At 43.5% G+C, this 26,142-nt stretch overlaps 1 protein-coding gene across 1 annotated transcript in view; it reads right to left on the minus strand.

Annotated features, from left to right (window-relative positions):
* Positions 1-2,009: 2,009 nt before the first annotated feature.
* Positions 2,010-26,142, minus strand: part of LOC139396213 (ATP-binding cassette sub-family C member 3-like) — a 41,249-nt gene continuing 17,116 nt past the window's right edge. The window contains exons 7-30 of the mRNA XM_071143349.1: positions 25,188-25,427; positions 24,221-24,398; positions 23,859-24,020; positions 22,887-22,979; positions 19,862-20,065; positions 19,508-19,654; positions 19,053-19,140; positions 17,637-17,703; positions 17,414-17,540; positions 17,063-17,239; positions 16,686-16,853; positions 15,763-15,943; positions 13,652-13,757; positions 12,313-12,469; positions 11,956-12,163; positions 11,235-11,545; positions 8,636-8,835; positions 8,021-8,147; positions 7,467-7,568; positions 6,814-6,960; positions 6,235-6,393; positions 5,976-6,142; positions 5,534-5,728; positions 2,010-2,262 (exon numbers count right to left, since the gene is read on the minus strand). Coding sequence (XP_070999450.1) covers positions 2,151-2,262; positions 5,534-5,728; positions 5,976-6,142; positions 6,235-6,393; positions 6,814-6,960; positions 7,467-7,568; positions 8,021-8,147; positions 8,636-8,835; positions 11,235-11,545; positions 11,956-12,163; positions 12,313-12,469; positions 13,652-13,757; positions 15,763-15,943; positions 16,686-16,853; positions 17,063-17,239; positions 17,414-17,540; positions 17,637-17,703; positions 19,053-19,140; positions 19,508-19,654; positions 19,862-20,065; positions 22,887-22,979; positions 23,859-24,020; positions 24,221-24,398; positions 25,188-25,427 — 3,823 coding nt within the window. The 3' untranslated portion in view covers positions 2,010-2,150. The remainder of the gene's footprint in view (positions 2,263-5,533; positions 5,729-5,975; positions 6,143-6,234; positions 6,394-6,813; positions 6,961-7,466; positions 7,569-8,020; positions 8,148-8,635; positions 8,836-11,234; positions 11,546-11,955; positions 12,164-12,312; positions 12,470-13,651; positions 13,758-15,762; positions 15,944-16,685; positions 16,854-17,062; positions 17,240-17,413; positions 17,541-17,636; positions 17,704-19,052; positions 19,141-19,507; positions 19,655-19,861; positions 20,066-22,886; positions 22,980-23,858; positions 24,021-24,220; positions 24,399-25,187; positions 25,428-26,142) is intronic.

Here is a 26,142-nt window from a genome sequence, read left to right on the forward strand (position 1 = left end):
TGTGTGGATCAGTTGGTAAGCCCGTGGCGCTAGCAACACCAAGAGGGAACATAGTTAGACAACACCGGCTCCCATCTGTACTGACGCCTGAGCCTATGAGGTACAGTCTGTGCTGCGAGGTACGACGGAGCGTGGTTAAATGGCCTCCTCTAGTGCTCGACTGCAGTAACTTCAGCATTCATGTAATTACCTCACTGGATGTCACCAACCCTGGTTCGGGAGAGCTTCTAGGTGAGCAAGCTTGACACTTTGAAAACTAATGAATTACGACAGTCACTTTGAGTGACAACAGCTTTTTACTTTGTAACAAGGACTCCATTGTCCTAGTCAGTGAGGCATTTCATGTATAGAAGGTTCATAGCTCAGTTATTTCGTATTTTATTTGGATCTCCATTAGCTGTTGCTAAAGCAGCAGCACCTCTCTTCCTGGGGTCCACACAAAACATGACATAATAACAGACAAGAACATCTCAAGGAGAGAACTACATCAATTTAAAATAGGACTAATATAACTGGAAAAGTTCCTGTTCTGAAGTAGCAACTGTGAGTGACAACAGCCTCCTACTTTGCTTGTAACAAGGAGTACGTTGTCCTAGTCAGCGAGGCATTGTATCTGGTCAAACACGTTTTTTTCCCCCCCAAAAAAAAGTTTGCTAAGAGCTGGCAGCAAGCTGATTGGTCGGCTGTTAGAACCAGACTAACAGCCGACCAATCAGCTTCCTGACAGTTCTTAGCACACTTTTTGAAAAAAAAGTTTACCATTCTCGGTTAGAGGAATGACTAGCTTCCTTCAGGTCTGAGGATGAATACTTTTCTCCAGGGTCAGATTAAAGATATGATAAATTTGAGTGGAGATATAGTCCACTGCCATCCTCAGTAGCTTTCCATCGAAGTTGTCAATGTCAGGAGGTTTCTGTTTACTGACCGTTTTTCCACCACTCCCACACGGACTTTATACAATTCTAAATGACCATGCTTTTCTTCCATTATTAGGTATTATACGCACGAATATGACGGCTCACCATTTGTTGTTGGCGTTTCATGCCTGAGTTTGCCCACTTTTCTAATGAAATAGCAATTGGCAACATTACATTTTTTTGTTGTTGAATGAGCCGTCTGAGTCAATGAAAGATTGAGTTGAATTAGTCTTCATGCCCATGTAACAGTTTAGCTTCCGTCCCTCTTCTCGCCCCTACCTGGGCTCGAACCAGGGACCCTCTGCACACATCGACAACAGCCACCCTCGAAGCATCGTTACCCATCGCGCCACAGCCCTTGCAGAACAAGGGGAACAACTACTTCAAGGCCTCTGAGTGAGCGACATCACCGATTGAAACGCTATTAGCGCGCACCACCGCTAACTAGCTAGCCATTTCACATCGGTTACACCCATAATTTCATTTAATGCTCCAATGCTTTTTTTCCATCATACTTTATATAATTTATCTTAGTTTCATAATAGTTTCTTCTTGTCTCAATTTACAGTAAGTTTGCCAATCAGCTGTGCAGCAAGACTTACTAGCCGTTCCTTTTGCTTCATCCTTACAGCTTTTCAATTCCTCATCAATCGACAGAGCCTTAAGTGCGTTTCTTAATAGGAGGCATCAAGTGCAGCATGTGTTGACAGTCTGTATGTATCAAACCATATATCCTGTTAATTCCTATGTTTTCAGCTAAATGTTCTACATTGGTTTTCCCCTACATTGCTAACAATGTTGCTGTTGTAGCGTAGGTTATACCAGAGTAGTTAACATGTTTTATGAAAACTATCATAGAAACATCAACAAGGAAGTCTTAATTTCTTTAATAAAGGCATTATCATCTTTCATATTTTGGAGGTACATAATTCAAGTTTTTGCATACACGCTCCACAAAGGAATCACATATTGAACTGAGCCAACTTCCCCATCAGACCTCAGATCTCTTAATAATAAAATGTATAGCTTAAATAACAAACACAGTACGGTACAAAAATAGCTGGATTCATCCTGAAACTCACTCTTTATAAAATGTAAAAAAAAAAAAAAAAAATGTCTTTACATTAAAAAGTGTTTCATTCTGGTTTTGCAGTAGACCACAGCGTATAAAAGGATACATTCACTGGCACTCTGTTTTCTGCCAGAAGGCACAATAGGTTTATAGAGGAGAGGCTATTGTGTCAGTCCAGCATCTTTAGCCATTCCATAGAAGATTCCTCTCTTGGATAAAAGTTTTGAAGGAGTGTCAAATTCAGCTACTTGTCCCTTGTCCAACACAAGCACTCTGCAAATTAGAGAAGAAGTAGAATCGTTCATAACTTTGTTAGGTTTCTGTAGAGAATATATGACCTAACAAGATACAAAAACAGCATCTTTGATCAAAATATGTATGTATGTATGTATCTATGTACACTGAACAAAAAATATAAAACGCAACATTTAAAGTGTTGGTCCCATGTTTCATGAACTGAAATGTAAAAAAAATCCCAGAAATGTTCCATACGCACAAAAAGCTTATTTCTCTCAAATGTTGTGCACAAGTTTGTTGATATCCCTGTTAGTGAGAATTTCTTATTTGCCAAGATAATCCATTCACCTGAAAAATGTGGCATATCAAGAAGCTGATTAAACAGCATGATCATTACACAGATGCACCTTGTGCTAGGGATAATAAAAGGCCACTTTAAATGTGCAGTTTTGTTGCACAACACAATGACACTGACTGCAGGAATGTCCACCAGAGCTGTTGCCAGATAATTGAATGTTAATTTCTCTACCATAAGCTGCCTCCAATGTCGTTTTAGAGAATTTGGCAGTATGTCCAACTGACCTCACAACCGAGAGTATTTCTGTCTGTAATAAAGCCTGTTTGTGGGGAAAAAAACTCATTCCGATTGGCTGGGCTTGGCTCACAGTTCATATAAGGTAATCAGTCAATTGAAATCAATTAATTAGGCCCTGATCTATGGATTTAACATGACTGAACAGGGATGCAGCCATGGGTGGGCCTGGCAGGTCATAGGCCTACCCACTTGGCAGCCAGGCCCACCCATGGCTGCATCCCTGTTCAGTCATGTTAAATCCATAGATCAGGGCCTAATTAATTTATTTTAATTGACTGATTACCTGATATGAACTGTAACACAGTCAAATCTTTGAAATTGTTGCATGTTGCGTTTAGATTTTTTAGTATATGTACGTTTATACAGTGCATCCGGAAAGTATTCAGACCCCTTTACTTTTTCCACATTTTGTTAAGTTACAGCCTTTATTCTAAAATTGTTCAGACCCTTTAATCAGTACTTTGTTGAAGCAACTTAGGCAGAAATTACAGCCTCGAGTCTTCTGACTTGGCGCACCTGTATTTGGGGAGTTTCTCCCATTCTTCTCCGCAGATCCTGTCAAGCTCTGTCAGATTGGATGGGGAGCATTGCTGCACAGCTATTTCCAGGTCTCCTACCAGAGCTGGGCAACTCAAGAACATTCAGAGACTTGTCCCGAAGCCACTCCTGCGTTGTCTTGGCTGTGTGCTTAGGGTTGTTGTCCTGTTTGAAGGTGAACCTTGGCCCCAGTCTGAGGTCATCTGCTCTCTGTAGCAGGTTATCAATGTGCCTTTTACTGAAGAGGGGCTTCTGTCTGGCCACTCTACCAAAAATGCCTGATTGGTGGAGTGCTACAGAGATGGTTGTCCTTCTGGAAGGTTCTTCCATCTCCACAGAGGAACTCAGGAGCTTTGATAATCAGGATTTTGCTCACCTCCCTGACCAAGGCCCTTCTCCCCCGATTGCTCAGTTTAGCCAGGCGGCCAGATCTAGGAAGAGTCTTGGTGGTTCCAAACTTCTTCCTTTAAGAATGATGGAGGCCACTGTGTTCTTGGGGACCTTAAATGCTGCAGATATTTTTTGGTACCCTTCCCCCAGATCTGTGCATTGACACAATCCTGTTACGGAGCTCTACAGACAAATCCTTCGACCTCATGTGTGCCTTTCCAAATCATGTCCAATCAATTCAATTTACCACAGACGGACACCAATCAAGTTGAGGATGATCAATGGAAACAGGAGGCAAACATTTCTAAACCTGTTTGGGTTATTGTGTGTAGATTGAGGATTTTTGTTGTTGTTGATTTAATCAATTTTAGAATAAGGATAAATGTGGATAAAGTCAAGGGGTCTGAATACTTTCTGAATGCACTGTATGTATGTCCGTCTGTTTGTGCTTGTGCACAAACAGTACTATAATTGTGCTTGTGCACAAACAGTACTATAATTGTGCTTGTGCATAAACAGTACTATAATTGTGCTTGTGCACAAACAGTACTATAATTGTGCTTGTGCACAAACAGTACTATAATTGTGCTTGTGCATAAACAGTACTATAATTGTGCTTGTGCACAAACAGTACTATAATTGTGCTTGTGCACAAACAGTACTATAATTGTGCTTGTGCACAAACAGTACTATAATTGTGCTTGTGCATAAACAGTACTATAATTGTGCTTGTGCACAAACAGTACTATAATTGTGCTTGTGCACAAACAGTACTATAATTGTGCTTGTGCATAAACAGTACTATAATTGTGCTTGTGCACAAACAGTACTATAATTGTGCTTGTGCACAAACAGTACTATAATTGTGCTTGTGCACAAACAGTACTATAATTGTGCTTGTGCATAAACAGTACTATAATTGTGCTTGTGCACAAACAGTACTATAATTGTGCTTGTGCACAAACAGTACTATAATTGTGCTTGTGCACAAACAGTACTATAATTGTGCTTGTGCACAAACAGTACTATAATTGTGCTTGTGCACAAACAGTACTATAATTGTGCTTGTGCACAAACAGTACTATAATTGTGCTTGTGCATAAACAGTACTATAATTGTGCTTGTGCACAAACAGTACTATAATTGTGCTTGTGCACAAACAGTACTATAATTGTGCTTGTGCACAAACAGTACTATAATTGTGCTTGTGCACAAACAGTACTATAATTGTGCTTGTGCACAAACAGTACTATAATTGTGCTTGTGCACAAACAGTACTATAATTGTGCTTGTGCACAAACAGTACTATAATTGTGCTTGTGCACAAACAGACGGACAATGTCTGCAATTATCTTATTTTTTTTACCCCTTTTTCTCCCCAATTTATATCTTGTCTCATCACTACAACTCCCGTACGGGCTCGGGAGAGACGAAGGTTGAAAGTCATGCGTCCTCCGATACACAACCCAACCTAGCCGCACTGCTTCTTAACACAGTGCCATCCAACCCGGAAGCCAACCACACCAATGTGCCAGAGGAAACACCATGCACCTGGCAACCTTGTCGCTGGTGCGCGATGAGACAAGGACATCCCTACCGACCAAGCCCTCCCTAACCCGGACGACGCTATAGGCCAATTGTGCGTCGCCCCACGGACCTCCCGGTCGCGGCCGGTTACGACAGAGCCTGGGTGCGAACCCAGAGTCTCTGATGGCACAGTTGGCGCTGCAGTACAGCGCCCTTAACCACTGCGCCACCCGGGAGGCCCATGTAATTGTACATTACCTAGTGTAGTCCATGATGGTGTTGAGTCTGTGAGCTATGGTGAAGACGGTGCAGTCCTCAAACTGTGTCCTGATGGTTGACTGGATGAGGTCGTCGGTCTCTAGGTCGATGGCTGCTGTAGCTTCATCCAGGATCAGGATCCTCGTCTTCCTCAGTAGAGCCCTGGCTAAACACACCAGCTGCCTCTGGCCCACACTGAACACACACACAAATATATTACATTATTTTCCAGACGAGTAAAATGTGAAAAGGTACAAAAAGCTAAAAAGAAAGATTCAGAGACATCCTTAAGAGAATATTCTAATAAAGACATGTTTGTATTCCAAATGTTGTTAAGTTTTTAATTCCCACCTGAATATACAAGTAAATGCCTTCTACAGGTAAAGGCCTTCTACAGGTGTGTCTGAAAACATGCCGTTGTTTAAGATGTTTGGGATGTTACCTGAGGTTCTCTCCTCCCTCTGAACACTCCAGCTCCAATTTAGCCGGCTGGTTGCTGACAAACTTGTTGAGGTGGGACAGCTCCAGAGCTTTCCACACCTCCCCGTCATTGTACTTCTCAAAGGGGTCCAGGTTCATCCTCAGACTGCCTGAGAACAGCACTGGTTCCTGGGGACGTAGAGAGGGTAGTGGAGGTGGAGGTGAGGAAGGTGTAGGGTGTGTGTGTGTGTGAATGTGTATGTGTGTGTGTGTGTGTGTACCTGTGGTATGATGGTGAGTTTCGACCTCAGGTCATGCAGCCCTATCTCCGATATCTTGACCCCGTCGATGGTGATCTCTCCCCCTGCCGCCTCCAACAGCCGAAACAGGCACAGTGTCATAGAGGACTTACCAGCCCCAGTACGACCCACGATACCTATCTGCAACACACGCAGGCCAACATAATGAAACCCTCCGGAAACCTGCACGCTCAGCGAGCATTGTAGTTTTACCCGTCTCTATTCAAACACTTGTTACAGATATCTGCGTGCTCGATACACACATCAGCACCTGTTCTGATAAACTAAACAGCATTTTATCTGTGTATAACATGTGATGGCAGGAGTACAGCGTCCTTTCATTGGGGGTACATTCTGTTAACCATTTACCATGTTCCGAGTGGCAAACGAAAGCACTGTTTTTCACCCCAAAATGAACATTTTCCAGGTGTTTTTACGGTGTCAAGTTTCTTCATTAATCTGCGACTGTATTTGAGGACTTGTCGCGGGCATCTGTACGCACCGTGTCTAAAACGCATGTTTTCCTCACTAATCTACACCATTCAGGCCTGTGGCTCTCACCTTCTCTCCTCCAACGACGCTGAGGGTGAGGTTCTTGAGGACCAGGTCTAGTCCCTCTCTGTACCTCACACTGTAGTCAAGGAACTCTACCTTCCCCTGGGATGGCCAATCAGGGGAAGGCTTCTTGTCTTCCACCTCCCATGGGGCCTTGCAACATACACAAACACAATGATGCGCAACAATACACTTTATACACACTTGCAAATGCTGCCCACATTTCGCAGAGGTTGATGAGAGCCGTATTTCAGAAAACACAGTATTCTAGAAACTCAACCACGTGATCAGTAAAGAGGGGGTTATATTTAGTTAATAATCAAAGTAGTCTGAAATGTACAGTGTGCTATATAGCCCAGCCCTCCACATCAAAGGGAATCGCTGTACGGTTGGGGAATCTAGTTCCACTTGTATTAGTCTTTTATGGTTGTGAGTCTGACTTGGCAGCCAAACAGCCCAAAATAAAAACACACTTATGAAAAAAAAAAAATATATATATAAATACTATTTACAGAACTCAGGTGGTCTTTATTAACAAACAGCGGGCATTTCCACTGTCACTTTGCCTTGTATGTCTGAGAGATTAGACCTGGTTCATTGGATGATTTCCATATGTAAATGTCCTACCCTAGTAAGCAGTGCGTGTGTGTGCTCTGTACCTCAATTTTGGTCTCAGAGTACTCCTTGACTCTCTCCACGGCTACGATGTTGCTCTCCAGATCTGACGTCATCCTCACCATCCAGTTCAGTGACATGGTCACCTGTTACCAGGACAACACAGTACTGTTGCATGAGTGATGCTTATTGGGAGAAAACACAAGCAGCGTCATTAAGCTGTCGTACATCATCACACCAGATCGCTTTTAAAACACTGGGTTCCAACTCCAACCTAGTGTAGCAGATGGGGATCTGTGAAACTCCTCAGCCTGAAGAGGCCCCACTTGCACTGCCCTCATAGCTATCTTTTCAGGAGCGCGGCTGGGTAAGACGCTTCGGGAAGGCGGTCAGAGTGTGTTTGCGAGGCAGTGGTCCTTGGTTCGAGCCTCAATATATGAGCCAAATCAGGAGGAAGCTATACTCGCTAAGCAAGCAGCGTGACATCATTCACACCAGCACAACAGAATCGCAGTGGCAGGTCGATGGGCACCATTTAATGGAAATGTGTATCAGACCGTTAGACGGACAGTAGATCTATGAATATGTTGTACTGTACCAGTAGAGCGTAGGACACAGAGAGTCCCACCAGTCCAGGGTTGAGCTTGTCTTTCCCGATCACAGCAAACAGAGCAGCAAACAGTACGATGCAGTTCCCAATGAACTCTATACGCACCCCTAACCACCTACACACACACACACACACACACACACACACACACACACACACACACACACACACACACACACAGACACACAGTTAGAGCAGCACTGACACACAGTATGTCTCTGCACCGTACCTGCTTATGTAATTACATCACCATGCAAATATAGGCTATATTCAGTATTTTGGGCCACGTATTGTGAAGTGGGACACCAATGTCTTACTGTATGTAATTTGTGACGGAACATGTTAGTCTGTGAAGCTTTCAACATTTAGCACCAGTCTCTGTTACAATTCTCAAAAATCCAAAATGGACAAATACTGTCCACTAAATTAATGTCATTTTGTAAAGAGAATCCTAGGGCCCTTGGATCCTTAGCCAGCCGCTTTCAGATCAGCAGGAGCCAAAAAATGGGAACGAGGAAAGGAAGTAGATGAAGACAATTGGAACGCAGCCACTGTCCTCCAGAGTCCATAGTGAACGTACAGTAGGAGAGAGATACCACCTACCTGTTGGCCACTATACCAGGGTAGTAACTCTTTTGGTTGTCATCCACCTTCATGTCACTCATTAGAACAAAGGCATCGTGTCTGCCATAGGCTCTGATGACACTAGAGCCGGTGACGGTCTCAGAGAAATGGGAGTATATGGGAGATCTGGTGACCGACTCCAGACGCTTTAACTGCCGAGACGTGGCCACATAAAATCTCTAAAGCCGTGGGGAAGAGAGACAAACAGCATTATACAGTATCTAAACACGCTATAACACATATCTAAACAAGCTATAACACATATCTAAACACGCTATGACACATATCTAAACACGCTATAACACATATCTAAACAGTGGGGAAGAGAGACAGACAGCATTATACAGTATCTAAACACGCTATAACACATATCTAAACCCTGGAGTACACGCTATAACACATATCTAAACCCTGGAGTACACGCTATAACAGATATCTAAACACGCTATAACACATATCTAAACCCTGGAGTACACGCTATAACACATATCTAAACCCTGGAGTACACGCTATAACACATATCTAAACCCTGGAGTACACGCTATAACACATATCTAAACCCTGGAGTACACGCTATAACACATATCTAAACCCTGGAGTACACGCTATAACACATATCTAAACCCTGGAGTACACGCTATAACACATATCTAAACCTTGGGGTACACGCTATAACACATATCTACACCTTGGGGTACACGCTATAACAGTAAGCAACTAGCAAGCACACACTGCAGTATCACACTATGGTAAGGTCAGGGGTCACAACACCTGCAGAGTTCATTTGATAGACTTATAGAGTAATAGATTAATTTGATAGTGATCGATATATTTTATGAATATTTAGCTACTGTTTACATGAATTATCATAATGCCAGATGCTCTTTCCACCAGGCCACCAAAATTATTCTAAAAAAATAAAGTATTATTTAATTTCATTATCAAATCAAATTCTAAAGCATTCAGGACTAAAACACATTTGATTACAAACTAAAAAGCAGCACTTCAACTTCCATTAGTGCTTAAATGCCATCATGTTGTAGTGTACGGTTTGGTTAAAACAAAAAAAACACAACATGGAAGCATGATGACCAAGCATAATGTTAAAACAAAATGATGACCAAGCATAATATTAAAACAAAAAAACAAAATGATGACCAAGCATAATGTTAAAACAAAATGATGACCAAGCATAATGTTAAAACAAAATGATGACCAAGCATAATGTTAAAACAAAATGACCAAGCATAATGTTAAAACAAAATGATGACCAAGCATAATGTTAAAACAAAATGATGACCAAGCATAATGTTAAAACAAATGATGACCAAGCATAATGTTAAAACAAAATGATGACCAAGCATAATGTTAAAACAAAATGATGACCAAGCATAATGTTAAAACAAATGATGACCAAGCATAATGTTAAAACAAAATGATGACCAAGCATAATGTTAAAACAAAATGATGACCAAGCATAATGTTAAAACAAAATGATGACCAAGCATAAGGCCCAGCAGCCCTCAGCGAAACATCCAAACCGAGGCACAAAGTAAACTGTTTTCACGTCAGGATTAACGTAAATCTCTTTACATCTTTTCTATGGAACTGATCAAACGGGTTGAAAAGAGGAGGTGGTTTCTTGAAATGAAAGCATCTCTCTCTCTTCTCTCAGCACTCATTCATCTTAACTCAAGTTGGGATTCGCCTAATACCAGGTCTTCACAGACCACTGGTATGTAGTATTTTGGCACAAGAGGACCCTCATATTAATTTCCTGGGTCAAAGGGTGAAGACACTGTATGGAAACCTTGAAGCTAATCAATACCCTGTATAGTTAGACAGGAAACAAAATAACCACTAACTCCCTACCGTGTGGACAGATACCTGTAGCGTCAGACTGACTACAAGTTGTCTTTCCGTTCGCTTACCACCAGAGGGCAGCAGCACACTAGATACATGCCAAATCTTTTATCCACTTGTTGGTCTTTTGACAAATCCTATCAGATCTTTTCACATCAGATCTTTTTCAGAACTGATCTGATCGGTCAAAAGTGAAAAACATCAGAATTGTACTGCCTCGGGGCTACTTCATCCTATGCCACTCTATTGTATAAATCACCATTCTCCAGCGTGTCCCTGAGAAGGACGTGAGGTTGAAAAGAACACACAGCAGTGTTCTCCTGGGTCTCAGTCAACAAACACAACTCAGGAGAACAGAAGCCTCCTTCACTATTCACTACTGTACCGGCTGTTGGTGACTCGAGATGGCACGCTCTGTATGTATATGTGTGTGTTGGCGTGTGTAGGTAAAGAGAGAGAAAGAGAGAGGAAGTGAATGCATGGCTAGGGAAGAGGAGACAGGGAGGAGTAGAGCAAACTGATACCAGGAAAACAAAAAGCTGAAGAGAAACAAAAAGTTCAAAGGATACATAAACTGCTCCACCAATCATAACGCTGCATGCCGCATTCAGGAACGTAAGCACAAATGTGAAGGAAAAGTAGAACTCGACACCATAAACTCCTGTCCTAGAGAGCAGAGCAAGCAACGGTTAGCTCCTCAGAACAGAACCAATACCTGGACGAAGACGTAGATGAAAGTCAGGGGAGCTATGACCACGGCGAAGATGGGTGTGCTGGCCACTATGACTATCATGGTGGAGAGAGAGGAGAAGAAGGTCCCGAGGAACATGAGAACGGTGGAGGGCAGTGCCTCGTCGATGACGTAGATGTCCTTCGAGAAGCGGTTGATGACCCTGCCTATGGGGGTGGTGTCAAAGAAAGACTGAGGGGTGTGAAACTTGTTGTCCAGGAGGGCATAGTGGAGCTTCCTGGCTGCTCCGATGTTCCCCATGGCCAGGGTGAAGGAGGAGACCATGACCAGGATGCCTGGGAGGGAGGGAGGGAGGGAGGGAGGGAGGGAGATGAGGGTTGAGGAGACAGTGGGTTTTGTATGTGTCCTCTCTCCTGAATGTGGAGTCCCTTTTCAATGAAATTCAAATCCAGCTTCCAGTGTTACTGAGGGGTAGAGGCCAAAGTCCTCACACAAAACCAACCATTCATAGTTAGCGTCATACAGTCAAAAAGTTAAACATACACAACAATACCTACAATAACAAAATGTATCTTAGGGACAAACGACCCAAACACCATGAACAAATGTAACCACGTTGTAATCACAATAAATATTGAACTGTAGAGATACTTTCTTCACCAGTGACGTCACATTAAGCTGGACAGGTATTCTTATCCTGGACAGGTATTCTTATCCTAAGGTAATGAACAGCAGGTCTCCTCACCTTGTGTTATGCCCAGAGCAGCATACACCCCTACCCTCATGCTGACATTCTCCTGAGTCATGTTCTGAGCCGCGTCATTGGTCCACTGACTCAGCCAGACGTTGGCTCCGATGGCAGCGGCGCTCTGACAGCCGTACAGGAAACAGATGAAGAGGGTCAGCAGAGGCCCTACTGCCTTGGCGTACTCCCAGAACACCTTGCTCTTCACCTGAGGAGAGAGGTTAATAAAAGGTCAGGGTTAAGAGGGTAGAGGTCAGAGGTTGTACTGTCTAGGAATACACCTGGAGGTAGGAGAGTTTAGAAGTCCACACCCTCAACCAGGTTTACTGAACGATGTATCTCCATATCTCTACTCACTCTGCCCGTCTCAGTGGTCTCTGCCTGGATAAGTTTCTCCACCTTGGGTAGTTTCTTCTCTGCGTCAGGCTCAGCGTGCTTCCTCTCGCTGCACAGACGTCTCCGGACAGACTTGCTCCTTGGGTTCTCCAGGTCCCCTGAGATGACGCTGATCTGCCTGCAGGGAGGGAGGAAGTGATTGATCCGTCAATCAATCAATCAATCGTTGTGTGTATCGTACTTTTCAAAAAAAAAATCTGTCGCAAAATGCTTGATAGTAACTTAAGTCCAAAACCACATAGAATACAGCAGTTGTCTATCACAGAGGTGGTTAAACATACCGAAGCCCCTTCAGGATTTTGCGGTCTGCAATATTTTGGCAAAATCAACAATTCCCTGCATATTATGCGAGGTTTTGCAAATTTGACAAATCTCTGCACTATTACCAGATAAAAGTAAAATCATTGCAATATTATCGCATATAACCGTCCGATCACCACACTAACAAAAACATGGCTCGCATTTTTTTTTAACCAAAAACTGAATTTTTAGCGCATAACATTATTCAATCAAGCAACACGTCAACAAACATTTCCCCTTCAGTGCATTTATGACAAATATGACAATATCGGAATTGCTGCAGAAAAATCAAGCATTTTGGACTGCAAATATCACACAAAAACACCAAGGAATCCTGGAGGGACTGCAACTATCACACAAAAACACCAAGGAATCCTGGAGGGACTGCAACTATCACACAAAAACACCAAGGAATCCTGGAGGGACTGCCTTATGACCTGTTAGAGGCTTATGAGTGCCTTATGACCTGTTAGAGGCTTATGAGTGCCTTATGAACTGCTACAGAGGCTTATGAGTGCCTTATGAACTGCTACAGAGGCTTATGAGTGCCTTATGACCTGTTAGAGGCTTATGAGTGCCTTATGAACTGCTACAGAGGCTTATGAGTGCCTTATGACCTGTTAAGAGGCTTATGAGTGCCTTATGACCTGTTAGGGGCTTATGACTGCCTTATGACCTGTTAGAGGCTTATGAGTGCCTTATGACCTGTTAGAGGATTATGAGTGCCTTATGACCTGTTAGAGGCTTATGAGTGCCTTATGAACTGCTACAGAGGCTTATGAGTGCCTTATGAACTGCTACAGAGGCTTATGAGTGCCTTATGACCTGTTAGAGGCTTATGAGTGCCTTATGACCTGTTAGAGGCTTATGAGTGCCTTATGAACTGCTACAGAGGTTTATGAGTGCCTTATGAACTGCTACAGAGGCTTATGAGTGCCTTGTGAACAGTTACAGGGGCTTATGAGTGCCTTATGAATTGTTATAGAGGCTTTTACTGTACCTTATGAACTTCCTCTTTGCCTCGACCACTGGTTCACTGTCCACCATGTCTGTATGGTTGCTAAGGACGTCATCAGGGAAGTCCTCTTCTTCATCAATCAAATCCACTGTGGGGTGTTGAGTCACATGGTTACCGTGGTAATTATGGAGCAGGTGTACACAACCCTACACGTGTAGGGTATGGGCTGGCAACTCTCCTCCTAGAGAGCTACTGGGTATGCAGGGTTTTGTTCCAACCCTACTCTAACAAACCTGAATAATCTAATCAGCTGCTGACTAGGACCTTGATTAGATCTATTAGAGCAGGACTGGAGCAAAACCCAGTAGCTTGCACACCCAGTCGCCTTCCAGGACAAATATTGATAGGCACTGGTATAGGCTGAACAGTAGAACCCCAATGGCAGAAACAGCAATAGTATCTGTTTTAGATATCTCTACAAGGGCAGAAACAGCAATAGTATCTGTTTTAGATATCTCTCCAAGGGCAGAAACAGCAATAGTATATGTTTTAGATATCTCTCCAAGGGCAGAAACAGCAATAGTATCTGTTTTAGATATCTCTCCAAGGGCAGAAACAGCAACAGTCTCTGTTTTAGATATCTCTCCAAGGGCAGAAACAGCAATAGTATCTGTTTTAGATATCTCTCCAAGGGCAGAAACAGCAATAGTATCTGTTTTAGATATCTCTCCAAGGGCAGAAACAGCAATAGTATCTGTTTTAGATATCTCTCCGAGGACAGAAACAGCAATAGTATCTGTTTTAGATATCTCTCCGAGGGCAGAAACAGCAATAGTAGCTGTTTTAGATATCTCTCCGAGGGCAGAAACAGCAATAGTATCTGTTTTAGATCTCTCTCTAAGGGCAGAAACAGCAATAGTAGCTGTTTTAGATATCTCTCCGAGGGCAGAAACAGCAATAGTATCTGTTTTAGATCTCTCTCTAAGGGCAGAAACAGCAATAGTATCTGTTTTAGATATCTCTCCGAGGGCAGAAACAGCAATAGTATCTGTTTTGGATATCTCCCCGAGGGCAGAAACAGCAATAGTATCTGTTTTAGATATCTCTCCAAGTGCAGAAACAGCAATAGTAGCTGTTTTAGATATCTCTCCAAGGGCAGAAACAGCAATAGTATCTGTTTTAGATATCTCTCCGAGGGCAGAAACAGCAATAGTATCTGTTTTAGATATCTCCCCGAGGGCAGAAACAGCAATAGTATCTGTTTTAGATATCTCTCCAAGTGCAGAAACAGCAATAGTAGCTGTTTTAGATATCTCTCCAAGGGCAGAAACAGCAATAGTATCTGTTTTAGATATCTCTCCAAGGGCAGAAACAGCAATAGTATCTGTTTTAGATATCTCTCCAAGGGCAGAAACAGCAATAGTATCTGTTTTAGATATCTCTCCAAGGGCAGAAACAGCAATAGTATCTGTTTTAGATATCTCTCCAAGGGCAGAAACAGCAATAGTATCTGTTTTAGATCTCTCTCCAAGGGCAGAAACAGCAATAGTATATGTTTTAGATATCTCTCCAAGGGCAGAAACAGCAATAGTATCTACTTTAGATATCTCTCCAAGGGCAGAAACAGCAATAGTATGATTTTCTGATTTAGATATCTCTCCGAGGGCAGAAACAGCAATAGTATGATTTTCTGATTTAGATTTCTCTCTAAGGGCAGAAACAGCAATAGTATGATTTTCTGTTTTAGATCTCTCTCTAAGGGCAGAAACAGCAATAGTAGCTGTTTTAGATATCTCTCCAAGGGCAGAAACAGCAATAGTATCTGTTTTAGATATCTCTTCGAGGGCAGAAACAGCAATATTATCTGTTTTAGATATCTCTCCAAGGGCAGAAACAGCAATAGTATCTGTTTTAGATCTCTCTCTAAGGGCAGAAACAGCAATAGTATGATTTTATGCTTTAGTCCTCAAATTTAGATCTGGATCTTGAAGCCATTTCCACTGCTTTCATTAAATTCATCCCCTACAATCAGGCACTGATTTACACCGGGGAAACCAGGCGGTTGCAAATAATAACCAGGTGGAAGAGAAAATCAGCAGATCTACGGACCTCAGAGTTCTGAATCCCTCTGCTATAGTAACAGATAGTTGTACCTGTTGCCTCGTCCTCTATGATGTCCTCCAGGGAATAGTTTCTGAGGAACTCAGCGAAAGCTCCGTTCTGTTGGAGCAGCTCCTGGTATGAACCCATCTCCGACACTCTGCCCTCCACCATCACCATTATGTTGTCCACCTGCGGCAGGAAGCTGATGCCGTGTGTCACCAAGATACGTGTCTGGGGTAAACGAAAAGAGGCTCTGTCATTAAGGCTGGGAATTGTCATGGACCTCGCGATACGATATTATCAGTATTCTTAGGTGCCGATACAGTATGCATTGCCATTCGATACTGCGATTTTATTGCAAATAAATGTTCCAAACATATTGCTCAATTACATATCTGCTACAGAGAGACAAGAGAGCATGAGAAAATGTGTTTTCATCAGTCAGGGAAATTAAAAGTGCTGATAATATGTTGGCATGTTTGACTTAAGAGACAAATATCGATAAAATATTGCAATATACATACTGACTTTACACACCCAAGTGCTGCACATTCCAACCAGCTTCTGTACTGAAGTTTCTTATCAGCGCAACAAAGTCATAGATATGCTACCAAACCAACCAGCAGACAGGATGGAAAATAATAAACCACAAAAAAGAGTGACTACTTCCTCTATTGTAGTTGAGGACTCTACAAATGGGTTTTGCTATCTGAACTACACAGAATATAACTTATGAACTTGTCAGTTGTAGGAGATAGCCATGTTAGAATGGAAAAAACTGGCAATGTAGTGACTGACCACCAAAGATTGTTAATAAAGGACAAGACATCCGACTGGTCTCTTTCTCATACAACCAAAGATTGTTGATAAAGGACAATATATTTAACCAGTCCGTTTTGCTCTGCTACCCCTCAGAATGTCTCTCTTCTTCTGTAATGTACAGAGAACATAGCAGATTGACTACTCTCCTCACCTTGCCCTGCAGCACCCCCTCTGGGCCAATGACATGGTCGAAGATGTGTTTGGCCACGTGGGAGTCCACGGCAGACAGAGGGTCATCCAGCAGGTAGACATCTGCCTCGTTGTACAGAGCTCTGGCCAGACTCACCCTCTGTCTCTGGCCACCAGACAGGTTGATACCCTGAGGGAAGGAGGGACAGATAGACAGAGAGAGAGAAATCACTAGCAAGCTAGCAATCACAAGCAAATCACTGATCTCAAAAGTCATTCCTTTGAGACTCTAAGATGCAATTTAGCTCCCAGAGCTAATGCCTAAGCTTTTGTTCAGTGGGCTAACATGGCCTTTAGCTCCAAAAACAACCCATGTTAGATTCTATCCCATCTCCCTACCTTCTCTCCAATCTCGGTCAGGTCTCCTCCAGGTAGTACTTCCAGGTCAGGGGTCAGGGCGCAAGCCTCCAGACAAGAGCGGTACTTCTGCTCGTTGTAGGCCTTGCCAAATAGGATGTTGTCTCTCAGAGTGGCGTTCTGGATCCAGGCCTGCTGGGGGACGTAGGCCACCGAACCCTGGAGGAGAGGAGTGAAGGAACTCAGTACAGATGAAAACTACAACTAGACCCTAAAATTCAATCTAGACCCTAACACCTAACAATCAATCAGTCGATCAATCGTTCAATCAATCAAGCAATTGAGCCACCAATCAATCTTCGGTGAGTATAAATGAATTGAGTGCAGATGTACCCGTATGGAGATGTGTCCCTCCAGTTTCTCCATCTCTCCCAGTAGAGCTGACACCAGGGAAGACTTCCCACAGCCTACATGTCCAACCACCGCTAGCAGAGAGCCCTGCGGCACCATCAGGTTTATACTGCGGACAAACACACACACGGGGCACATCAGTAAAGTACATTCCTTCCCTTTAAATTGTTATTTGTCCTTGTCATGATACAACTCACTAACTTACTTGTGCAGAGCAGGAGGATCTTGTTTTGCCCAGGTGAACTTCCCATTGACAACAGTCACTGAGCTATCTGAAGGGGAGAACACAGTGTAAGACTGAAAGGCAGTTAGGAAACCACCAATCGTGACACAGCATTACCAAACTGGAAGCATATATTCAAACTGTCTCAGAGCCAAGAAGGAAAAGCCATGACTATTGTCGTGGAAAATTGCATGATTATGTTATAATGCTTGTATTGCATTTAATGGTTGTTTTATTCGACAGAATAGAGTATTCTGTTAACTATTATATGTGTGTGTGTTCTACTGAGGGGGGCCTCTATGAGATAACACTGACAGAGGGGATTTATGATGTCTTTGGGTAATAAAGCCTAAAGAGCAGTCCAGATAACACAAGGTAATGTTTTTGTGCTGTACCGTACCAGGGTGAGACGGGTCCCAGTTTGGAGTAGGAGGAACCAGACACTGGTCTTTACAATGAAAACTGTTGACACAGCAGTAACTCTCTGCTATGTTTTATAGATATCTATCATACAAATCTTAACCTTGTGACCATTCTATGCATCTGTGGTTCGTCATGTAGGTTGAGAGGGGTGCATCTTGGCTATAAAAGATCTTTGTACTTTTCTGATGTCACTTTCAATGGTTCATTAGAAATGGCGCATCGTTGAAAGTCAAAAAGGCTATTGCTAGAGCTCTTATTATTAAAGACGTAGCTTAAGCTCTGACTGGCGTGTGAAGTTTAACTCTCCTCGTTTGGTAAAGCAGAAATAAGCCACCACACTATACACTGTAGAACCACATGTGTCTAATTCCCTTAAGTCACCTCAAGGTAGAGTCCAAAATGTTTATATCACAAAAGCCAAGAGTAATGACTACAGTATGCAGAACCAAAATGTATTACAAACCCCGCACCCCCCATTGTTACTTATTGAAAACGCAACCATCGACAATAATGGCAGATGGGGAACCATGGCAACGGCCAACATCAGCATGACTTATCAGAAACATAGACCATTAGAATGACTCAACAGACCATTAGAATGACTAAACAGTCCTTTAGAATGACTCAACAGACCATTAGAATGACTAAACAGACCATTAGAATGACTAAACAGACCATTAGAATGACTAAACAGACCATTAGAATGACTCAACAGAAACAGACCATTAGATTGACTAAACAGACCATTAGAATGACTAAACAGACCATTAGAATGACTCAACAGAAACAGACCATTAGATTGACTCAGAGGCCCTGTCCCATTAGCTTTCCCTTTATCCTATCCCTTCATGTCAGTGAAAAACCTATGGCCTATCAGAACAGCCCAGGGAGTGAAATGGAACCAGCCCAGCCAAGTTTGATCTGGTTTCTTGGTCAGCTTGGGCTGGTTCTTTGGTCAGCTGCATCCATGTTTACCTGTGGCTGTGTTATTCCTGTCCACAGACTCTGGGTCCAGCTCTTCATGACTCAGGAAGTCCTGGATACGCTTCAGAGACACGCTGGCCTGATGAGAAGCTACAGAGTCAACACAATACTCACGTACAGGAGGAGTGACAGAAGGGGTAAGAGGAGGAGCAGAGTGAGGAGGAGAAGGAGCAGAGTGAGGAGGAGGAGGAGCAGAGTGAGGTGAGGAGGAGGAGCAGAGTGAGGAGGAGGAACAGAGTGAGGAGGAGGAGGAGCAGAGTGAGGAGGAGGAGGAGCAGAGTGAAGAGGAAGAGGAGCAGAGTGATAGGAGGAGGAGGAGCAGAGTGAGGAGGAGGAGAGTGAGGAGGAGGAGGAGCAGAGTGAGGAGGAGGAGGAGCAGAGTGAGGAGGAGGAGGAGCAGAGTGAGGAGGAGGAGGAGGAGCAGAGTGAGGAGGAGGTGAGCCTACCTGTACAACGCTACTGATGACTTGGGGCAGCATATTGAGAGGGAACCGTAAGATGTTAAACAGAGACAAAGACACAAAGGCTTTCTCCGCATCTAAAATGTTATTTTTATCCACTGTCACGTACACTGCAAACGTCATCAAGGCAACCTGAGGAGACATTAAGAGAAAACAATCATGGAAGTAGATCCTCTGGGCAGCTCATGGGTCTGCAATACAGCTGTCAGAGTGTACTCACTTCCTCTAAAAGAGCTAACGCTAGTCATCTTAGAAATATTACAGAGTTGTCCTTCCTTATGCAAACATGGTATATAGTGTACAACAAGGACAATATAGAGCTGTGTGTGTGTCCCGTACTAGGAATGGTGCGCTGGTCCAGGCCATGGTAGACAGAGCACCGAGGTAGGCCGTCTTGCGGAGCACATTGAGCTCTTTCTGTCTGATCTCCAGAACCTTCTCTTTAAAGGAGTTCTCCCAGGCGTACAGCTTCAACACTTTGATCCCGTTCAGAATCTCGTTCATCAGTTTGATGCGAGCGTCCTTGTACTGCATCTGCTCCACCTGAGAGATAGGGAGGGGGGGGGGTGGGGTAGAGGGGGAGAGGGGTAGAGGGGGAGAGAGAGAGAGGGGGTAGAGGGGGAGAGAGAGAGAGAGAGAGGGGGTAGAGGGGGAGAGGGAGAGAGAGAGGGGGTAGAGGGGGAGAGGGAGAGAGGGGGTAGAGGGGGAGAGAGAGAGAGAGAGGGGGTAGAGGGGGAGAGGGAGAGAGGGGGTAGAGGGGGAGAGAGAGAGAGAGGGGGGGTAGAGGGGGAGGTAGAGGAGATGTCAAAACAACACTACTTTAGAGAGCATATTCACTGTTGATGTTTTTTCAGATTTCAAGGGAAAATACAGTATTTCACACTCCTTAATAGAGTTAGGGTTAATAGAGGCTTTGATAGTTTATGTATTTATTATGGATCCTCATTAGTTCCTGCCAGGGCAGCAGCTAATCTTCCTGAGGTTTGTTAGGGATCACCATTAGTTCCTGCCAAGGCAGCAGCTACTCTTCCTGGGGTTTATTATGGATCCCCATTAGTTCCTGCCAAGGCAGCAGCTAATCTTCCTGGGGTTTATTATGGATCCCGATTAGTTCCTGCCAAGGCAGCAGCTAATCTTCCTGGGGTTTATTATGGATCCTGATTAGTTCCTGCCAAGGCAGCAGCTACTCTTCCTGGGGTTTATTATGGATCCCCATTAGTTCCTGCCAAGGCAGCAGCTAATCTTCCTGGGGTTTATTATGGATCCTGATTAGTTCCTGCCAGGGCAGCAGCTAATCTTCCTGAGGTTTGTTAGGGATCACCATTAGTTCCTGCCAAGGCAGCAGCTACTCTTCCTGGGGTTTATTATGGATCCCCATTAGTTCCTGCCAAGGCAGCAGCTACTCTTCCTGGGGTTTATTATGGATCCCCATTAGTTCCTGCCAAGGCAGCAGCTAATCTTCCTGGGGTTTATTATGGATCCCGATTAGTTCCTGCCAAGGCAGCAGCTAATCTTCCTGGGGTTTATTATGGATCCTGATTAGTTCCTGCCAAGGCAGCAGCTACTCTTCCTGGGGTTTATTATGGATCCCCATTAGTTCCTGCCAAGGCAGCAGCTAATCTTCCTGGGGTTTATTATGGATCCTGATTAGTTCCTGCCAAGGCAGCAGCTAATCTTCCTGGGGTTTATTATGGATCCCCATTAGTTCCTGCCAAGGCAGCAGCTAATCTTCCTGGGGTTTATTATGGATCCCGATTAGTTCCTGCCAAGGCAGCAGCTAATCTTCCTGGGGTTTATTATGGATCCCGATTAGTTCCTGCCAAGGCAGTGTTATATGTGTGACATGACATAACACATTTCTCAACACATTAAGTTTGCTCCCTCAGGCCACTACTCTACTACTACATATCTACAATACATAATCCATGTGTAAGTGTGTAGAGTGCATGTCTTATCATGTGTGTGTGTGTGTGTGTCTTGCCAGTCCCAGCTGTTCTATAAGGTGTATTTTTATCTGTTTTTTTTAATTAAAATCTGATTCTACTACTTGCATCATCTACCTGATGTGGAATAGAGTTCCATGTAATACTGTGCGCCTCCCATAGTCTGTTCTTGACTTGGGGATTGTGACGAGACCTCTGGTGGCATGTCTTGTGGTGTATGCATGGGTGTCCAAGTAGTTTTAACAGACACCACGGTGCATTCAGCATGACAACACTTCTTACAAAAACAAGTAGTGATGAAGTAAATCTCTCCTCGACTTTGAGCCATGAGAGATTTACATACATATTATTAATGTCAGCTCGCACTGTACATTTCAGGGCAAGTCTTGCTGCCCTGTTCTGTAATTTTCCACTTTGTGGCACCTGACAGCAGTCCAGGTGTGATAAAACCAGGGCCTGTAGGACCTGCCTTGTTGATAGTGCTGTTAAGGCGGCAGAGCAGCGCTTTATTATGGACAGACTTTTCCTCATCCTAGCTACTGTTGTATCACTATGTTTTGACACTCCTCAACTTGCTAAATTTCCACATGATTAAAACAAGCTTTAGTTGAGGTTTAGTGAATGATTTTTCCCAAATACAATGCTTTTAGTTTTCGAAATGTATTCCTTGCCACCCATTCTGAAACTAACTGGAGCTCTCTGTTAAGGGTGGCAGTGATTTCACTCGCTGTAGTAGCTGACGTATATAGTGTTGAGTCATCCGCATACATAAACACATTGGCTCAAAGCCAGTGGCATATCATTAGTAAAGATTGAAAAAGTAAGGGGCCTGGGCAGCTGCCCTGGGGAATGCCTGATTCTACCTGGATTATGATGGAAAGGCTTCCATTAAAGAACACCCTCTGTGTTGTTAGACAGGTAACTCTTTATCCACAATATAGCAGGGGGTGTAAAGCCAGAACACATACGTTTTCCAGCAGCAGACTACAATAGTTTACAGTAAAATAGCATTGTATCTGGTCAAACACATTTTCTTCCCCAAAAAAGTTTACTTAGCGTTGGTAACAGGCTGACTTTACTATTCTTGGGAAGCGGATTTTTTTTTTCTTCTCTCCAGGCCTGAGGGCACATATTATTCTAGTAGGCTTAGATTGAAGATATGGTTGCTCAACATACAAAAAAGGCATAGTTTGAAGCACAGTAGTACAAACTCACATCAGATCTATACAGGGCTTTGTTGTTGGACCCTTAGCATTTATGTGGTAAAAAGTTGGGCACATGTTTCTACATTGACCCTTAGAAAATAAGTTGGTTGTTTAATCTATGAGACTTTATCATCTTAATAACAATCATCACCACTACTTCAACTCCTTGTCCCCAATGATAAGCCCTCATAGAGTAGCAGAGGGAGCTATGTATACCTGGTAGGCTCGTGTCCTCACAGCGATGGCAGCATTTAAAGGAATCAGGAGGATCATCACAGCAACACCAGCCAGCACTGACGGACCCAGGTTCTACAACACAGAGACAAGGCATGACCAATCAACACAGAGACAAGGCATGACCAATCAACACAGAGACAAGGCATGACCAATCAACACAGAGACAAGGCATGACCAACCAACACAGAGACAAGGCATGACCAACCAACACAGAGACAAGGCATGACCAACCAACACAGAGACAAGGCATGACCAACCAACACAGAGACAAGGCATGACCAACCAACACAGAGACAAGGCATGACCAACCAACACAGAGACAAGGCATGACCAACCAACACAGAGACAAGGCATGACCAACCAACACAGAGACAAGGCATGACCAACCAACACAGAGACAAGGCATGACCAATCAACACAGAGACAAGGCATGACCAATCAACACAGAAACAAAATCATGACCAATCAACAGACACAAAATCATGACCAATCAACACAGACACAAAATCATGACCAATCAACACAGACAAGGCATAACCAATCAACACAGAGACAAGGCATGACCAATCAACACAGAAACAAAATCATGACCAATCAACACAGAGACAAGGCATGACCAACCAACACAGAGACAAGGCATGACCAACCAACACAGAGACAAGGCATGACCAACCAACACAGACAAGGCATGACCAACCAACACAGAAACAAAATCATGACCAATCAACACAGACAAGGCATGACCAACCAACACAGAAACAAATCATGACCAATCAACACAGAAACAAATAATGACCAATCAACACAACAGAGATGGACCCTGGTTCAACAACACAGACAGACCAGACATGACTAATCAACACAGATGTCATTAGATCTACTTCCCCTACAGTGTACTAGTTATTCTATGGCTGACTAATAAACCCACCTCCATGGAAAGAACCCACCCACCTGCCACAGGAAGTATAGCGCCAGTATGATCTGAAGTGGGGCGGACCACAGCATGTTGAGAAAGGTGGTGAGATCCATGAAGCGCTGAGCGTCCACTGACATCAGGTTGACTATCTCTCCCACTGTAGATGTACGCTTGGCCGCGTTCGTGATGATCAGAGACTAGGGGGAGAGAACAGAGAAAGAGAGAGATAGAGGCAGAACAGAAGATAGAGAGATTCAGTACTTTCGCCACTGTAGTGAATGTGTGTGTGTGCATGCTTCTGTGTGTGTGTGTGCATGCTTCTGTGTGTGTGTGTATGCTCCTGTGTGTGTGTGTGTGTGTGTGTGTGTGGTGTGAGAGAGATTCTGCCTGTGTGTACCTTCCTGTAGATAGCTCCTATGATGGCGGTGCGGAGCCTCATCCCGGTGACGAAGCAGTACTGGAAGTGTTGGTGCAGGATGAGGGTCTGGAGGAAGGCTGTGAAGAACATGAGGAATGCCAGGGCATAACCCCACCAGGTGGGAGCTTCCTTCTGCTTCGTGAACGAGATCAATAAACTAGTGAGAGAGAGCGAGATCAAATGAAAATACATTATTAATGTATTATTACCGTTAAGAAAATGTCTTGCAGCATAACATACTGAATATATACAAATAATATGTGATCTGTAAGTACAATGAGCAAAGGGCAAGCCCTAGAACGAAGGAAATAAAACAAGCAACGGAAGGTGCAGTTTTTCCATTACGAGCTAACCACCATGACCACCCATGTGGTTTATGGAAAGATATGATCTACCTAAATCTATCACTGTCTCTTCTCTCCAGGAAATAAATCATTAATAAACCCCTCTTTATGACACAGAGGGGGTTTATGCTTTCACAGAAAAGCTGCCATCATTCAAATACACACCCAGTCATGATCGCCTACACCGAGAAGACATTTACACGTTGGCTTTGCATAACATACAAATAAGACCATAAGAATGAAAAACGAACACCATGCAAAACTTAATTTATTTGGAGAAAACGAGAGACCATGATAGATTGTTAGGTAGATAATTTCCTTCCATAAACCACATAGGTAAATACTGTCCAGGTACTTGGAAACACTGTGGTAGTGAGAGGAACAATGCTGTCCTGTCACCCTGTAAAGCTACAAGGAAACAGATGCTCCTATGATGGGTCTGAAAGAGGAACTACAGCAGTTATATTGAAATATCTCACAGATCTTTATCTTTACTCAGAACTTCAAATTGCATTCAGGCCCACGTTCAGCGTGTTCATCTTGACATATAGGCTTCAAACAGCTTCATAAGGGGTTATAATGCTTCGTGGTGCTCTACTTACCTGAGGAGCTGTGGGTTGACGAAGGTGATGAGGTCCTGTAGGAGTTTAAAGGCAGATCCGATGAGGAAATAGGGTCCAAAAGCCTTGATGAGGGAGCGGAGGAAGGAGGGCTTCTTGGGGGTTCTCTTTTTGGACAGCAACACCTCCACCTCCTCAGGACTGTTCTCCCCCCCTACGTGGTTGGACTCTCCCGCTGGCGGAGGCTTGGAGTACAGAGCCTGGGTGGACCGGTCCTTAGCACTGTGGAGAAAATGGCAGGAAATGAGTTTCCAGTAGAAGAAGCATTCATCAAATTCAACTTTTTCCTTGAAGTTAGCAGATATATTGCATATGTTTGTGTGATTTTCTCCCAGAGATCTGAATGTGGAGGGTTAGATTTCAATAGAGGATGAATCAATGAAACACAACCCTCCTTCACACCCCCAATTACAAGCTTAGGCCTCTCCTTCATATAACTTTACTGGTCCTTCTGTAAACTGAAGGTAAACCAGACAGAACTTGGCAGGGAAACTGAAAAGAAATAAATAAAGGGAAGGAGGAAGGAAGGGAAAGAAGGAAGGAAAAGAAGGAAGGGAGGGAAGGGAAAGAAGGAAGGGAAAGAAGGAAGGGAAAGAAGGAAGGAAGGAAGGAAGGAAGGAAGGAAGGAAGGAAGGAAGGAAGGAAGGGAAAGAAGGAAGGAAGGGAAAGAAGGAAGGAAGGAAGGGAAAGAAGGAAGGAAAGGAAGGAAGGAAAGAAAGGAGGAAGGAAAGAAAGGAGGAAGGAAAGAAAGGAGGAAGGAAAGAAAGGAGGAAGGAAAGGAAGGAAGGAAAGAAAGGAGGAAGGAAAGAAAGGAGGAAGGAAAGAGAAAGAAAGAGAGAAAGAAAGGAAGGAAAGAAAGGAGGAAAGAGAAAGAAAGAGAGAAAGAAAGGAGGAAAGAAAGAAAGGAAAGAGAAAGAAAGAGAGAAAGGAGGAAAGA

This window comes from Oncorhynchus clarkii, unplaced genomic scaffold, assembly GCF_045791955.1.
Source record: "Oncorhynchus clarkii lewisi isolate Uvic-CL-2024 unplaced genomic scaffold, UVic_Ocla_1.0 unplaced_contig_4239_pilon_pilon, whole genome shotgun sequence".
NCBI classification, from domain to species: Eukaryota; Metazoa; Chordata; class Actinopteri; order Salmoniformes; family Salmonidae; genus Oncorhynchus; species Oncorhynchus clarkii.